General features: G+C 36.5%; 1 protein-coding gene across 1 annotated transcript in view; it reads left to right on the top strand.

The window, feature by feature from the left end:
- zgc:195001 (uncharacterized protein LOC567531 homolog) overlaps positions 1-15588 on the top strand; it is a 49273-nt gene extending 33685 nt beyond the window's left edge. The window contains exons 2-4 of the mRNA XM_039775857.1: positions 9348-9383; positions 11897-11926; positions 14572-15588. Coding sequence (XP_039631791.1) covers positions 9348-9383; positions 11897-11926; positions 14572-15107 — 602 coding nt within the window. The 3' untranslated portion in view covers positions 15108-15588. The remainder of the gene's footprint in view (positions 1-9347; positions 9384-11896; positions 11927-14571) is intronic.
- Positions 15589-18658: the final 3070 nt, after the last annotated feature.

Raw genomic sequence — 18658 nt, 5'->3', positions numbered from 1 at the left:
AGTACATGAATAAAAAACAATTTATTTTTATATGAATTTAAGCTCATAATTCTGGTTAACATAAATTCCATAAGGTTGATACTCATCTTGTCACATTTTATTGTAGATTAGGGTGAAGAAAAAAAAGATTTTTGGTAGAATATAGCAAAAGTATGACATCTGGTCTGTTATAGATGGTGACATATCCTTTCTAATGTCTTGTTCCAGGGATAGCAGTAACCTAATTAAGGAAACATTGAAACAAAGTGAAATAATTTTAAAAATAGCATTGTACAATCATGCTGCCTAGTTCTTGTTATGATCCTTTCTAAATCAATGAAAGTAGTTTACTGTAGTTTCAATACTGAAGTAAAAAATTATTTGAACAATCTGACAACAAAGTGGGTGACACTGTGGCGCAGTGGGTAGCGCTGCTGCCTCGCAGTTAGGAGACCCAGGTTCACTTCCTGGGTCCTCTCTGCATGTTCTCCCCATGTTTGCGTGGGTTTCCTCCTACAGTCCAAAGGCATGCAGATTAGGTGCATTGGCGATTCTAAATTGTCCCTAGTGTGTGCGCCCTATGATGAGCTAGCGCCCTGCCTGGGGTTTGTCTCCTGCCTTGTTGTCCCCTAGGATTGACTCCAGCAGACCCCTGTGACCCTGTAGTTAGCATATAGTGGGTTGGATAATGGATGGATGGACAACACAGTACTGCCATTTTTAATTCTGCATGATGCATATGAATACATTTTTATCCATTTTCTGCATATAAGCAAACTTTTATTATGCAATATTTCTATTCAGAACAAAATAAGTCTTTGAAACTACAGAAAGTGAGAATTATTTCAGTGTCAAAAATAACACCTACATGTGCATTCAAGTAATTTGTGTTTTGTTTGTATTGTCTAAGACATTCTTTGAGAGTTAAATATCAGGTAGTTCATTTTATAATTGAGAGAATTAAGAGAAAGTATTCTTAGTTTGAATCCTGCACCTGATTATTGTCTGTGTGCCTTTCACATGGACACTCCAAAATTTCAAGGATATGTGTTATGTTAATTAGTGAGTCTAAACTGTTGAATGTGGATATACAGTACTTGAATGGGCCCTGCAATGGACTTCTGCCATATCCAGAGGGCCAACTCCTGTCTTCTGTTTGATGCTGCCAGGATAGACTCCAGTTTCTGTTAACTTGAAAAGAATTAGATGTAATTTTAGCAAAAGCCATAATAATAGTGTTATGTGCAAACCAGGATGTGTTCCCTGGTTTCTGTTTATGTTCCTTTCCTATCTATGTCTTCTTGGTTTATTTTAAGTGTTTTTCATATGTTTACTATAATCATTTATTTTATGTTAACAGTGTTCTGTTTTTGTATCATTATGTTTCTAAGTGTAATATTGTGTTCTTCTTTGTCCCTTGTGTTTTGTGGGGTCCACCCTGATGTCATTACTCCTGAGCCCTCCATCTGGCAGTTTAGGTCAGAGTAGAGGAAGCTCAGGAGTGGCACATTGAAGCTGGGTGGTAGATTAGTGAGTATTGTGTTTTCCACTCTTTTTCTTGATTATTTGTTTGGATTACATATTTGGACTTCTTTGCTGTGAACTTCCTTTGCAGGCAACTCCTTTATGCTGTTTTAAATATTTTTTTCATTTTTGTTGATGAATATTTTGATTTATAAAGATTATTTTGTGAATGTTATATTCAGGACCAAGGCACTTATAGATTTTGGAATATTTTAGGCATGTTGTGAAGCTGGAACTCGTTTTATGATGAAGTAGCCCATTAGAGTGTATGGCTCAGGTATTTGGATTGAAGCTGATTCAAGACAGGAGGAGAATGTTTGTGACTGTAAAACATAACAAATAGGATGCCAGATCAGTAAAACCTTCTACTTCGAAACAATTATTTTTACTACAGGTAGTCCCCAGCTTACGGACGTCCGACCTACGACTTATGAACGAAGCTGCGGCTGTGACACATGCGCTTCAGTAACTGCCGCTGCATCATCTTTGGCCTGGGTATGCTGCAAGCGGTGGCTAGGCGGGGACTGGAGGGGGGTGATTTTGGTGCTTTGTCCCTTGTGTGGCTCCCGGCGGCAAGCAAGTTCACTGCCCACCCACCACACATGGCTGCCTCTTCGTCCTAGGTGGGTGGCTGGTGATGCTACAAGCAGTGACCCGGTTGTGGCTGAACAGAGGCCACTGAGGGTGAAAGTGGTGGCGGGTGTAGCATTATAGTGTGAATCGGATGGCTGTCTATTGAATGGGGACGGTTCACTACCCGCCTTTTGCCGCACCGTGTTCGTTCTCGGTGGGCGGACGCTGCAGGCAGCATACTGTAGTGAAGGTGACTGTGAGGTGGGCTGGTGATGAACCGCTCGTCACTTTCCCCATTCATTCTCAATAACAAGCCTGCTTGTACTGTTATGTACATAGCAGGAAGTTGTCTCGTGTCAGTACATCAGACGTGCTGACGAGGGGTGCCCTCGTGTTGTACAGTGCTGTGGAGAAGAGCTCATCTGTACCTTTTGTCTTCACCCTTCAACAATGTCTCTGAAACTCAAATCTGATGCAAGTGCTGGTGATACAGTAAAGAAGAGGAAAACCATCACCATGGAAAATAAAGTAGAAATAATAAAAAAGGTCAGCGAGAGGGTAAACTCCATCATTCATTGGCAGAGTACTTGGTTGCAGTTGATCAGCAATAGCATTTATTAAAATAATGTACCTGGTCAACTTACATACAAATTCAACTTAAGAACAAACCTACAGTCCCTATCTTGTACATAACCTGGGGACTGTATCTGAAGATGTTTAAGAGATGTTAAATTTTACTAGATGATAGTGTTTACCTTATACTTGAAGCACAAGTAGATCTTTGGGGTGGGGGAGTGATACTTTAATTTGTAGGTATGCACATTATGGGAGTATATAGATTTTTACAATAAAATGGACATAACATTACAAGGCTAGGGGCAGCACTGTGGCGCAGTGGGTAGTGCTGCTGCCACACAGTTAAGAGACCTGGGTTTGCTTCCCGGGTCCTCCCTGCATGGAGTTTGCATGTTCTCCCTGTGTTTGCGTGGGTTTACTCTGGGTACTCCAGTTTTCTCCTACAGTCCAAAGACATGCAGGTTAGGTGCATTGGCAATTCTAAATTGTCCCTAGTGTGTGCTTGGTGTGTGGGTGTGTGTGCGCCCTGCAGTGGGCTAACTTTTAAACTAACCAAAGCTTCCCATTAGAAGAAAAAAGCAAAGGGAATAAAGAAATTGGATCTTACTGATTGGTACATCCAGAATCCCGAGTATGAACAGACTATCTTTATTACACAATTTAGAAATCCAAGTTTATGCGGCGTCAGATGATTTTGTTTGTTGTTGTGGTAGATGTGGTTTATGATTTACTCAGCATTAATATTCATTATAATTCAGTGCTTGGTAGAAGTTAAATTGATCACACAGCCAGGGTCCTTGAGGGTTGCCACTATTGCTGTTTAGATTTAGATTAAGATTTAGATTAAGACAAAATGAGCAGAAGAGATCATGCCCATGGCCAATTAAGATAATGGATTGCCTCACAGAAACATGGATCTAGGGACTCTTACTTAACCTGAATGAATTTTGCATACAGATAATTCACCAGCTTCAAAGGCGTGAAATTATTTTTTCTATTCTTATACACACATTTAAATGTTTAAATTACATCTTCAAAGGTGGTATGATTGTAGGGAGCTCTTTTTTCATGGCTCACAGTGCTAAATATTAACATGTCAATCAAGTTTCTTACAGCTTTTTTAGTTCAACATGCATTTGCAGTGCATTGAGTTCCTTTTCTTTATTTAGAGAAAGGTCAAAGTTGTAAATCATCTGCACTAGTTCAAACACTGCATCTGTCGTTGACACATAGTTAACACAGTTTATTAAAACCAGTTTAAAAAAGTTTAAAAAATGTTAATTTCTTACAAAATGTCAAGAGCTCCGATAAAAGCAATTACTTCCCAACAGAGTGATGTAACCAAGAAAAATGGTGTAAAGTATGTAGTACATTTTTTTTTTAAATCGACAAACCTCAGAAGTAAAAATACTAAAGGGAGCAACCATTAGTAATTTGGAAATGCATGCAAATGTGTTCAGCATTGTTATTTCTTCGTGGTAATTGTTAATGTTTGATTTGGGTTATTGGTTGTCTACTGTACAGGATTGTTTAATGTTTTTGAGACTTTGAGGTCATCCAGCCTTTTCTTCAGTGCATATATGTCTGGCAACAATAGAGTTAACAAGATCATTGCAAAAATAAAGATCAACACATTATGAATAAAGAAAATGTATTTATCTTTAAAAGAATTATAAAAATCAGCAGCTGAGAGGAATGTATTTGGAATAGCGGGAAACCTCCAAAATACAGGAAGAAAGCAATTGATTTAGCTTGTAATTTTTATTTATCTGATATTTGACACTGTCTACATGGCCTAAACCATAAATTATTCGATGAATAATTTTCAAATGAGTTATAGGAGCACCTTCTAGGGTTGATATATTTTAAGTATGGATAAGACAAGTAGAATTTTATTGGATTTATGTTATATATTCATTATTTATTTTAGCAATTGTAGCAGGGTATTGCATTGTGTTACTTTCCTTTTTTGCAATATATTTTTCAATTAATTCATAGATTACATTTTTATTTATCTACATATTGCTAACATCATATAAAGTTACGAGGACTAACTAGGAAAGGAGACGGTGGTTAATGGATTCAGGGTGTAATTTTATGTGGCTCACATTCATGGTTGAAGTGAATGGTAGGAGAGAAACAACATATACAAAAGAATTGACATCACCCCAAAAGGACTGTTACTATTCAACATAATGACATTTAGGCTTAAAAATGCCAGGATAACTTTTTAACAGCTGATGTAGAAAATTCCCAAACAGGTAGAAATGTTGTTTTGTGTACAGTATATAGATGATTCAATTATTTTTCATCTCTGACTTTCAGAAAATGTGAGGAACTGTATTTAGTGTAAAGAAGGATCACTTAAAGAAATGATAGTGAATGTCATAATTTTGCTTTTAACTAAAATATCTGCAGTACCTAATCTTCAGTATATTTTAGTGCTGTCTTATGTTCTTTATTTGCCTGGCAAACATCTTATGCAGTTAAACACATTAATGTATACAGTGTGGAGAACATAATCATAAACAACAACAACATTTATTTATATAGCACATTTTCATACAAAAAAATGTAGCTCAAAGTCATTTACAAAATGAAGAATAGAAAAATAGAAGACACAATAAAAAATAAAAATAAGTCAACATTAATTAACATAGAATAAGAGTAAGGTCCAATGGCCAGGGTGGACAGAAAAACAAAAAAACTCCAGAGGCTGGAGAAAAAAAAATCTGTAGGGATTCCAGACCAACAGACCGCCCAGTCCCCTCTGGGCAATCTAACTAACATAAATCAAAGTATAGTTGCCGTGTTTAGTTAGACTAAATAATAGTTTCACATATGTATATCAGAGAAAGTATGATCTGACATTCCTGATATGTCATTTTTAATTTTTGAAAAATTGTCTTCAGCATGCCACTGTAAGTTTGTAATGTTAAAGGAATATTCCAAACAAAAAAGGAAATTTCTCCTATTCCTTGCCCCTTCATGTTTACAGAATGGAGATCACAAAATTCTTGATACATTGGGCTTCAATGGAGAAAACGGCCATCAAAATCAGAATGTTCATAAAAAAATCTAAGTTTGTGTTTTTTAATCCAAATGCCATTGTTCTGAAATGGTATGAGGATCATAGCAAGAAAAGGATGTGAGGCCTCCAAAAGGCTTCACTAGCTAGGTCAGACCTCTTTTTTCTACTTGGAATAGGTCTTGCCACAATATGCTTAATCCGAGCTCCACTAGCCCACCTCAGTCCTCACAAGCCCAAAAGGGTTTCAAGCCTTAAAAAAAAACATAATTGTCCCAAAATATCAAAGTATCTCTTAAAAAAAGGAAACCATGCAAAACTTTGGATTAAAGAGAGTCCATCAAGAACATTTTTATGAATAAAATCTCACAAAAGACTCAAAAGAAACAAATAAGGAGATGCCAGAAAAGCAATCCTAAATACATAAGTCCCAAAGCATAATTTACATAAATAATCCCACAACAGAGCAGTAATTTAGAGAAGCCAGAAAATTGATAAGAAAAACCACAATTTTTGCTATCATTCCCAAGGATTTCAATGTGCTCCCAACCTGAGCTTCCTTCACTCTGACCAAAATAGCCAAAGAGAGGGCTGAGGTGTAATGATGTCAGTGTGGACAATTGGGATACTACCTGCAAAACACAACAGACATACGGCAACAACAATTTGTTTCTTGTATAGCCCAAAAATCACTCAAGGAATGCCTCAGTTTGCTTTAAATGGCCCATTTACTGCATTGACAGCACTCCCAGCCTTGACTCCTTAAGAAGGCAATAAAAAACTCCCATAAAAAAGCCCTCGTAGAGGGAAAAAAAAGGAAGAAATCTTGGGAAAGGCAATTCAGAGAGAGACCCTGACAGGTAGATTGGGCATGGGTGTCAAAAAATAGAGTAAAAACAATAGACAAAACAGCAAAAGTAATCCTGATCACAAGCTAGAGAGTCAATCTATCATTGCCACACTGAAAATAGAACACAATAATAAAAACTACAAGGCAAAGTGCAAGAATAGATTATATCACTCACTAAATACAAACTATCACATATGAGCATATAGATTTGTTTAAGTACTTCAAAAACAAAGCAGAAGCTAATTAACATAAATGAAAAACAACAATATCTGTCAATCAGTTAATTGAAGAACCAGATTGCAAAAAAGGAGTCAGACAAGCCGGAGACAGTCAGAGTCCTGGAGATGACTTTTCCATAGGCAGGCAAAAATTTCACAGTAGAGCAGAGGTACCAAGTTCCACATGAAGAGAAACAGAATAGGGGAAGGTTAATGACATTTTATAAATATTGTATTATTTATATTTTAGTACTAATGTCTAACAACAGAGATGCATGATGACAAGCTAATCAGCAGCACTACTCAGGGTATGCTAAACTGAATTAGTAACTTTTCAGCTTGGATTTAAAACCTGAGACTGAAGGGGTGCCTCTTATAGTAGCAGGCAGACCATTCCACAGCTTTGGTGCCCTGTAACTAAAAGCTTGACATCCCACTGTTATTTTATTAATCCTTGAAATCATAAGCAGGCTGGAATCTTGAGATTTTCATGTGCACTTAAGTTTGTAAGTAATGATAAGTTCAGATAATTTAGGAGGGCATTGGCCATTTAAGACTTTATGTGTTCAAAGGAAAATTTAAAAATATGCCCTAAACTTAACCAAGAGTGAGTGTAAAGACTCAAGGACTGGTTTTATGTGTTCGTATTTTGTTGTTCTTGTAATAATTCTTGCAGAAGTATTTTAATTAACTGAAAGCTGTATAAAGAATGACTTGAGCAGGTTATAAAAGCTGCATTGCAGCGCTCAATTTTAATAGAAATAAATGCATGACTTAATTTCTTGGTATCCTGCATACTTAGAAAAATGCCTTAACCTTTCAACATTTTTACGATGAAATGTTTTAGATAGTTTTGTAATGCGTGTTTTAAATGACATGCTAGTTCACTCCTTTAATTCACTAACTCCAGGGATACATCATTTGGTCTAAAAGAAAAGTATAACTGGGTGTAATTTTCATACAAGTACAAGTTAAAATTAACCGAATGCTTTGTAATGATATTTCCAAGTGGAAGCTTGTAAAGTGAAAACAGTAAAGCTCCCAGTATTGAGCCCTGTAGGACTCCATATCTCACTTTATAATGATGGAGTTCTGTCAGCACATTTCAGTACATACCTGAATTGATTTGATGAATAAGAACCAAACCAGGCTAGGAGATTACCCGTAAGCCCAGTGTCAGTTTCTAGCCTTTGTAGAGAAAAGTCATGTAGTAGTCTTTGTAGTAAAATAGAATGTTCAATGGTATTAAGCACTGCACCAAAATCAAGCTACATAGGCATACTTAGTTTCATACTAAGAAACATAAATGCTAATACTAAGATGCATAAATTAAACAAAAAAAAACACAAACAGAATTCAGGGAACACATCTAGACATAGTGGCGTTTTAATATTTAGCATAATCCTACTCAGCAGTGGATGATGTAATGTCTGTAAATGATGCATTCTTGATATTTTAATCTCCTTTTTTTAATTATTGTTGCTACCTTCAAGGGAGGAAATTTTACTGAAGTACATATACTTAAAACATCCCAAACTCATTTTGGCTAAAATATTGTTAAACAAACTACTTCCAGAAATTGCGTCTATGGGGAAGAGAGAATTGCATTCAATTTTATTTGAACTTTGGAGTTAGTGAGCTGCTTTTCTCCTAATGTACTGGTAATTAAGCTACAGTGTCAGTACTTACGGCTTTTTCTTTTTTAGTTGTGAAACTACCCTGGTTCATTGACCTTCTGCTTGTTGAAACATCTCAGATATGTACCAATGTGATAATGTGAGGCATAATTTCTAACCAATAATGTTTTCGCTCTCTTTCTTTGTCATGTAATTTCTAATTATATACCTCTTTCAGACCTGCAATGTTGATATGATGTGACATGTCAATTGTAGCGATTGGACAAGCTACTGCTGGACAGGGCTCCTAATCAAAGGATGGTAGTGGAGAGGGCAGGTCTTTAATTCAGAATTCAACTTCATTTGAGTGCACACTACTTTCATTTAGAAAAGGATTTTCAGAAGGGGTTTATTTAACAGTATTTTAGCCAAAGTGCATGAATTTGCTAAGTTGTGAACATACAACTGGATACACGACATTTGGACTATATAACAAGAAATTTAAATTTTTTTCATAATTGTTTTGGTATTGTTCACTGTTGTTCAGTGTGGGTTTCCATTGAAGCCTATTCTATCAGGAATGGTGTGTTCTCCATTCTCCATACAAAATGGCCATCACCACATGAAAAAGACAACTCACTTTTAAGTTCATTTAGTTCTAGAGAAAATAGGAGAGGAGAGCTGGAGGAAATTAAGTTCCATTAAGGATCACCCTAACCAGCAGACTTAAAAAATTTGCAGAGGCTCATATATACGCCATGTGCATGATCTCCACATATTCGTGATCCCTCCCACATTTTGAAAATCTGCAGGTTGTTCATTATGTATGTTTAATAAAAAGTCCATAATATATGATTTAAGCATGCTTATTAATTTCGTGGTTCATGAATATCAAATATTTACAATGTTATCTGAACCACACTAAGAGTAGGTATTTGGAAACTGACATGTAAGTGAGTGTTTTTCTTTCTTTTTTCTTATAGAAGAAAAAAATGAGGCGGCTGCAAAAAATTCGACTGGTGAGAAAAACTCTGTCCTACTGTCTATTTGTGCAATTAAATATTTAAAATAGTTTGATCTTTCTTTCTTTCTTTCTTTCTTTCTTTCTTTCTTTCTTTCTTTCTTTCTTTCTTTCTTATATTACTACTGTTAGAATTTTTAAAAAATAGTAATTAATACTTGTATTGTATTATTGCGCAGTGGGTAGCGCTGCTGCCTCGCAGTTAGAAGACCTGGGTTCACTTCCCAGGTACTCCCTGCATGGAGTTTGCATGTTCTCCTCGTGTCTTCAGGGGTTTCCTCTGGGTACTCCGTTTCCTCCTACAGTCCAAAGACATGCAGGTTAGGTGCATTGGCAATTCTGAATTGTCCTTAGTGTGTGATTAGCGTGTGGGTATGTGTGTGTGCGTGCGTGTGTGCCCTGCGGTGGGCTGGCACCCTGCCCGGGGTTTGTTTCCTGCTGAATTTATTTATCATGTCATTAAGATTAACATACGTATACCTCCTCCAAGAGTTTGTTTTTTACTCTTAAAGTTTTACTCTGGCTGTTGGCCTTGCTCTGTTTCTCATGGGTAGGGTCTAATTTGAACTTAGTTTTGTCAAGTTTGACTTGTTTGTATGGAACATTATTTGCTTTTAATTAATTCAATAAAATGTTAAAAAAAGAAGTTTACATAACTGTTTAATGCTAATTTCTCAATATGTTGAGCACATTGGGCCGCCATTTTTATCTGTGTTAAACTACAGTGTTTAAGAGGCACTGTAGTTTTAAAGACATGGGGAGAATTACAGTGAATGCAGAAAAACAAATTTTAATGTTCTTATTGTTATCCACCAGATCACTGATATACAGTACCAACCCACTTTATGAGTTTTGAAAATGTGTAAAATATTTGTCTCCTCACTTTCAGTTCACTACAAATAGAGCACTAATGTGTAGGAGTTAATTAAGCACATGAGCATAAAAATAGATACTGTGCCTTTAAAAAGCATTCAACCCCTGGAAGTTTTACATTTTACTATTACACAACATTGAAACAGTGGATTTATTTTCACGTTCTTTACTTTGATTAACAAAATAAAATGTGTAATATCAAAGTTAAAGGAGATCTCTGCAGAATGATCTAACTTATTTTCAAATAGTAAAACACAAAATAATTGGTTGAATAAGTATTGAATTAAGTACTTAGGAGATGCACCTTTAGCAGCCAATACAGCCTTCAGTCTGCACAAGTCTCTTCCAGTTTATGTGTAACACTTTTTGTCTTGTGACATGGTACTCATGCTGGAAAATACACAGATCATTACCAAATTGTGCCTGGATTGTTGGGAGAAGTTGTTCTTGGAGGACATTTTGATACAATTCTTGGATGAGAAGCAACCCCATACATGGAATGTCTCAGGATGCTTCACTGTTGGCATGACACAGGGCTCATAGTAGCGTTCACTTGTTCCTTCTCCAGGAAATCTATTTTCCAGTTGTCCTGAACTGTCGGAAGGAGGCTTCATCTGAAAAAATAACCTTGCACCAGTCTTCTCCTGTCCAATCCTTGCACTTGCTGCAGAATTTCAGACTGCCCTTGATGTTTTAATTGGAAAGAAGTGGCTAGTTTGCTGCCCTTCTTGACACAAGGCCGTTATCCAAAACTCTTCACCTCACTGTGCATGCAGATGCGCTCACACCCACCTGCTGTCAATACTGAGCAAGCTCTGCACTGGTGGCAACACAATTCTGTAGCTGACTTCTCAGGAGGAGATGGTCCTGGCGCTTGCTGAACATTTTTAGCTGGTCATCTTGTGCCAGGGCCAAAATACATGAAAATGTTTTTTTATGAAAAGTTAACTTTTTATGCTGATAAATTAATTAATCAATAAATTAATTAATCTAATCACTCTGCACAAAAATATAAAAACAATATGTACTGCCACCACAAAAACTGAAACCACAGATTTTGCAAAACATAACATTTGTGTTACTGCCAAATCTTTTAGCCACTACTGTATATGTACACAATGTGAGCACATTTGCTGCTTAAAAGAGGCTATTTCATTATATTCTGTACTGCTCTCAAGATTGTCCACCTTAATTTTAGGAAGTTATTTGTATATTCCCTTGCTCCAAATATATTTATTCTTGAAAAGCTGTATGTTAAAAAATTATAATATAAATATCTTGTTAGGTCAGGCCAAGCTGGCAATATAAAAAAGTAGGAGGAAATATATTAAATGTCTGGATTGTGATATGTAATCCCTTTCCATACTCTGGTAGATCTTGTTATCTTTCAGATTTTTTTACTCATTTAAAGCTCTTTTTTAATTTACAGAGACTTTGGATAAATTTGATTTTTTTTTACCTATTTAAGGAATTGATGGAGAGTATAATGGGTTGAGTATGTTTTTTCAGTTGTTCTCTTTACATTGTTTTAAAGAACTGGTGTCATGTTTTGTAGATTGTTTTTGTATTCTTTTTTAGTATTATTGAAATAAAATAATTTGGAAAAATAAAATTCATTTATTTAATTCTTTCTTTTAGACCCAAGATCAAGGCAAGAACTATTGCAGTGTAAGAACAATATTATGCACATACTATAGCTGTGTTAAATTTGTAATGCATGAAACTGTTTTGAGAACTTTTTTTTTTTTTTACTTTTTACAATTGTCTTGTTTTGCCAGTTTGTTGTGCATCCTCCTGATAAATGAGCAGCTGACTTGTTGTATCTTTTATATACCGCTCAAAAATTTGAAGGGAACACTTAATCATAACAGTCCAAGACCAAGTCAAGGATTGCACTCAGTCCAGATCGAAAGCATAAGCATGGTGAATCGACTTTACCTGCTTTGGTGCAAATGAAAGGGACAACAGGTGCACTGGAGAAGCAACAGCATGGTGGTAGCCATAGACAATTGATCAATCCTTATGTTTCCTGAATTATTCTTTCTAGTTTTGCATTTTGCTAGTGTCCTTGTCACTACTAATAACATTAGGCAACTGGAACCTGCAGCCAACACAGGTTGCACAGGCAGTCCAGCTCCTCCTGGATGGCACATCCATACTGTATGTGCCATTGCAAGAAGGTTTGCTGTGTCTCTCAGCACAGTCTCATGATCATTGAGGAGATCTCAGAAGATGAACCATTACACAAAGAGAGCTGGACAGGGCCATAGAAGGGTATCAACCCAGCAGCAGGACTGGTATCTGCCCTACAAAATGACCACCAGCTGGGTACTGATGGGCATGTTTCTGAAACAGACTCCTTGAGGGTGGCATTATGGCCCGACATTCTCTAGTGTGACCTGTGGTCACAACCCATCACTATGCAGCTTGAATGAAATTCACTACAGAATACCACAATTGGCAGCTCCACCATTTGTGCCCTGTTCTCTTTACAGTTGAGAGTAGTTTCACACTGAGCATATGTGTCTGATGTGAAAGAGTCTGGATACACCATGTTATGTAGCCAGCAAAATCATCCAGTAGGACCTGTTTGTATGTGGGTTGGTGATGGTCTGTGGATGTATATGTTGAAGGGTCACACAGACCTCCACATGCTGGGCAATGATACCCTGACTGCTGTTAGGTACCGGGATAAAATTCTCAGAGCCAATGTCAGACCTTACACTGGTGCATTGAGCCCTGTGTTCCTCCTGGTACAGGACAAAGTCTGGCCTCTTCTGGTCACAGTGTGTAGGCAGTTCCTGAATGATGAGGGCTTTGATACCATTGACTGGCCTGCATGCTCCCCACACCCGAATCTAACTGAGAACATCTGTAATGTTATTTATCAGTACATCTGACTCCCCCAAGTATTGTCACAGAGTGTCCAGGATCTCAGTGATGCCCTGATCCAGGTCAGGAAGGAGATTCCTCAGGACACCATGTGCCGTCTCATCAGGAGCATGCCCAGATGTTGTCAGGAGTGCATACAGGCACATGGGGACCATACACGCTACTGAGTCACATTATGTTGCTGTGATGAAATTCATGCAAGTTGTAATTTTTAAATTTTAACTTTGAGTGTAATGTTGAATCCAGCCCTTAATGGTTGATGATTTTGGTTTCCATTGACAGTTGTTTGTTATATCATTTTGTTCTCAATGAATTACACAGTATTACTCAGAATAGATTTTCCATTTAAATATTTCATTCATCGAGATCCAATATTATTTTTTTTTTAGTGTTTCCTTAATGTTTTCCATCGTACATGGAAATGAAATATTGCCCAGCTTGGGAATCTTCCATCATATTGTACCTCATGGTTTGTTTTCACTTGTTGTAGCTGTGTAAACTCTATTGGCTCTATTCATCTTAGTTAATTGGTTTAGCTACATTATTTTATTCTCCCACTTCTCCCTGTCAGTGGGTAGTCCTTAAATTAGCTGACCTTTCATTTTTCTTAAATGTACAGCTTGTACTAAGCTACCCTCTGCTGACTATAGAGATCAACTACAGTCTCCCTTAATTAGAAATGCATGATTTAAATTCAGATTTAAATTACAATCTAACACTCTGTTCTGTGGACCATCCCTATCACCCTTCAACATGTTCTGTGTTCTTTGCATGCTGTATATTTTTGCTTAGCAACAGTGATGTTTCTAACACGCAACAGTTTCTAACTAGTAAAAGAATTTCCCGGCACTATGCGAAAGTTTAGGCACTCAAAAGTCCAAAGTTGCCAGCTTCCGGTAAGTGGCCAATAGCTCCAAGGCAGTCTTACTGCTGGTTGCTTCTGTGCAGCCTTCTGAAGAAGCAAACTGGAAGACAACCCAAAACAATACAGAAATATCCAAATAAAAAATTAGTACTATCAATCTGCATTGTTGCACTTGTCCAACAGACCAGTGTAAGTTTATTCCAGATACAAGCGCCAGGATTTTGTTAGTTCCAGGGGTCCAGTAAATGCATATTATAAAGTGATGCCTAACTCTCATAACATAGACTTTCTTCCTTTTCCTTTGTTCAGCATTGAATCCATACTTTGTTAAAGAAAGGTGCTGCTAGTTTGAAATTTATGACTACAAATTAAAATTTCTTATAACTGGAATTTGTGAAAAAGTTAAGAATTACACCAGGAAAGACTGTACTTCCCAGTGATGTACTGGAATACTTGGGCTCAGAACATGAATGAATAGATATTGAATGAAAATAAATGAAAAATACTTCACAAGGAACATGATCTATTAGTAACATATCCAATTCTCTTTGACTAGATTATCTTGAGCTGACATTTAACCCCAACACTGCTCAGAAGAATCTTTGGTTGTCAGAAGGCAACAGGAAAATAATCCGAAGGGAAGAAACTTGCCCTTACCCCCAGCGTCCGGAGCGCTTTGAATACATCCCTCAAGTGCTGTGCAAGGAGAGTCTATATGGTGGCTGCTTTTACTGGGAAGTTGAGTTAAAAGGAGGAGCTGACATTGGAGTTACATATGAGAATATTGGTCGTAAAGGGAGTGATGGTTGTTGTGGGCTGGGTGAGTCGGAGATATCCTGGAGTTTTGGATGGGATGGTTCCAGCTACAGGGTCTGGCATAACAGCAAGTCAGAGGAAATCAATGCACCACCAAGTCCTCGCATTGGAATTTTCCTGGACTATAATAATGGCAGCTTACATTTCTATGGTGTTTCCCCTGGCAGTGAGAGTGAGATAGTCCTCCTGTACCAGTTCAAAGCTGGATTCACTGAACCACTCTACCCATGTTTCTGGGTGGGGGCTAACACCAGCATTATTCTGTGCAAACCATAGCAAAGTCTGGCAAAAGGATGCAGAAAGATGCCACTGCATCTGCCCTCCTTCCTCAGTTCATGACATGTTAAAACAGTCAAATTCATGCTATGTATCAAAATGACTATTGTGCAAAATATGTATCTTTACTTTCACATTTATTATTTTATATTATTCTTAATGGAACTAAAGGTGCCCTGTGACTCTAAGTAAATGAGGTGCCATTTAAAACAAATGATTTTGTTAGTACTTTTCACTGGGACTGTCATATCATAAGATCTGTATAGTGCAAATATGTCTCTCTTTATTTAATTTTCCCCTAAAAATAAGGGTTAAATTTTGCTTTTTAAATCTACATTACACGGTTCTTTATTAATAACTACATATTTTGTGCCTCATAGCTTGCTGTTGCTGTTTTCTTTTAAGGCCAAAGTGTCACACAGTGTTGCTCTAGATTCCTCATTTGCAAATTAAATAAAACATTTTGCACCTCTTCATGCAATATTGTGTTATGTTCTTTTGTTTTCCCTAACTTACTTGTTAACACTACAAGTTTTGTACCCACATAAAGTTGCCTTACCAGTTGTGACTTTCTAGAAAAGCTAAACTGAACGGATTTTTCCCTTTCAGAAATGATCTCCAGTACTTCTTTTCTTCATTTATCACAATTAGCAAGGTTAGGCAAATATTCTTACACTACAGGCGCAGAATATATGAGAAGGTTATTTCATTGCACTATTTCTGCTTCAAAATAAATTGCAACATATTTTAGCAATCTGGAGGTTTAATTGTTACATGGGCATGCTGTGTGCTAATGTAATGTAATGTACCTAGCAGAATACCTTAATTCATGTAATAGCTTACTTTATTTGGTTACTACCTTGCATCATGGACAACAGGAGTGGGCTCTGGATTTCTGTAATCCTGACAAGAAAAAGTGGTTAAAGAATAAGGATGAATGAAATCTGAATTCTTCCTTTAGTGCACATTTTAAATAAATTCTTAATAAACCAGTGATTATGGAGGGCAAAAAAGACTAGAGACCCAATAATGAAATTTCTTTGAAACCCACATTATTGTATATTTTCATGCATATTTTTATTTGACTATTGGAGGTGCATTGGGGATTGTTTCCACTAAATTAGCTGTATGCAGATGTTAATTTTGCTTAAGTGGAAACAGAGGCCGATTTTTTAAAATTTCTTATGCAAAAGTTTAAAATATAATTATTTGCATTCTATTTTAATTTGTATCAATTAATTAAAAATGCAACTAATTGATATTTATTACTTACCTCTTGTACAATGTTTTGAAAAGATAATGTTGGCAGCATTATATGGTGTTAAGAGGTTTCTTGTGTTTGTGATCATCAGCTTCTATAAAGATAATTTCTAGTTTTTAAGAAATTTTAGAGAAATTTTCTTATATTGTTAAAGCTCTTTTATAGAACTTTGTGCCCTAGCAACATGGCTGAGCTTCAATAGATCTTCACAATAAAAGAAGGGTGACTACAAAAACCTTTTAAAAAGTTGATCACAAAAAACAGAAAAATCTCAATGTTATGTTAAGACAACTAAACAGAAAAAGACCTGAATAAAGCAGAACAAACTGAAGATTGAGTACAATCAATAACCTACTGGATTTTTACAGAAAGAAGTGGGCGGAAAATGCACACCTAAGCATTACTACATCATCATTAGACAAATATTTGTAAAAGGCATTTAAATAACATGTTAAAAAGAGCAAATAGAATACACTGCTACTGTCTATTAGAATTGTTTAACATCTGAATGGCAAGCCTTTACACACCGTTTACACAAAAGTATTCATCAATGTTCAAGAAACTTGGCTATGTTTCTGTTTTCACTATTGGATCAGTGGCTTTGGATCTGTGTGTATGTATGTTGTTAGCTGTGAGTACAAAACAGGGATTTTTTTTCAGAGAAAGTGTGCTTTTTCTAAAATATACCTGGTGAACGTATCACATATAGAAAATTTATCAGTAATTTTACACACATTAACAAAACAAAAAAAAGGCATTAAAAATATGAAAGTCCATATGCCACTTTTCTACTTATTACAAAAAACTCAAAATTGAGTCAACTAAGTTAAGTGAAGATTGTAGAAAAGATTGAAGTAATTGATCAATGCCTTCAGTCTATTTTGTATTTTTCGATTTCTTACTTACAGAGAGCCTGTTTATTCTCTTGCACTCTCTTGTGTCATTCAGCTTTTTTTTTTTTTTTTGAGTGACTGCTAGATAGTGCATTGATTCTGTATATTAATATATTATATCCATTTTATTAATTTATAACACAAGTATTGACTATAGTGTATATCAAACCATCCAATTAAAGTCACCAAATTCAGTTTCGGGTTATAGGATAGATAGATAGATAGATAGGTAAAATTTAACTGTGCCAAGATAAAGTAGAACTATAAATAACAAGTACTTCAGTTACCTTGATATAAATTGTGGCAGATGATCAGGACCCTTGCCCGGCCAGTATGCCTCCACACTGGATGGACCAGGGGAGCCAACCCATCCAGAGCGTTATATCCCACAGGGGGTGCTGCAGCCACTGTTGAGCCCTACACAGCAGCACTTCTGCCACACCTGGAAGTGCTACTGGAAAGAGTTTATCAAACACCTGAAGCACTTCCTGGTGCATTATAAAACTAGCCAGCAACCACCACTCAAGGAACTAGAGTCAGGAGGAGGGAGATAATGCTTGCCAGGAGGTGTGGAGGAGAAGAAAAGGAATTAAAGGAAGAGAATTGTAGTGCTGTGTGCTTTTGAGACTGTGTTGAGGCTTGTGGGGAACAGGGAAGACATTTCCCACAAGGGAAAAGGAGAAATAAAAATCACATGTGCTTTGAACTTGTGTCCTATGCCTGTCTGTGTCGGGTATTGTGGCTGGTATGCCCACTGTTGGTTCCACAAAGTCTAAAGACTGGAGACCTGCCTCCTACAACAGGGAAAGTTAAGGTAAATAAAGTAGGAGCCTTGCCTACTTACTTTGTTTATTACCATAATTGTCGAAGGCAAAACTGATAATTAATCAAGTTAAAATTTCTTTTTAAAAACACACATTATTATTATGGCATCCCCCTGGGTGGGCATCTTATTGATTATTAATCATCGAAAATCCTGCAGTTCATATGTGCTCCCTTTGGATGTTCTGGTCTCCACACAAAATCCAAAAACATGTGGTTTTAACAGGTCAGTAACTATAAACTGGCCTGGCGTTAACGACCGTGGTTGTCTGCATGTGTCTACTATGTAAAGAGCTGGCAACTCTTTGTGGGTTTGTTTTTTATGATGATGCTGGATAGGTTCTGGCACTTCTGAATTCATAAGACATTATAATAGAGTTAAGAAAATAGATGAATAGATCTTTCCATCTCTTTCATAATTCAGGCTTTAGCCTGCACAGACAACTTTGAGTAAACCCAAAATAACAAACATTGGATATAATTAAATATTTCAAAGATATATTTGCCTGATAAAGCAGTTATTGATAAAAATAGATATTGCATAGGTGATATAATTGCATATTCATGGAGGTAAC

This window comes from Polypterus senegalus, chromosome 13, assembly GCF_016835505.1.
Source record: "Polypterus senegalus isolate Bchr_013 chromosome 13, ASM1683550v1, whole genome shotgun sequence".
Taxonomy (NCBI): domain Eukaryota; kingdom Metazoa; phylum Chordata; class Cladistia; order Polypteriformes; family Polypteridae; genus Polypterus; species Polypterus senegalus.
The sequence above is the reverse complement of the archived record's forward strand: the minus strand, read 5'-3'. Positions and strand labels throughout refer to the sequence as shown.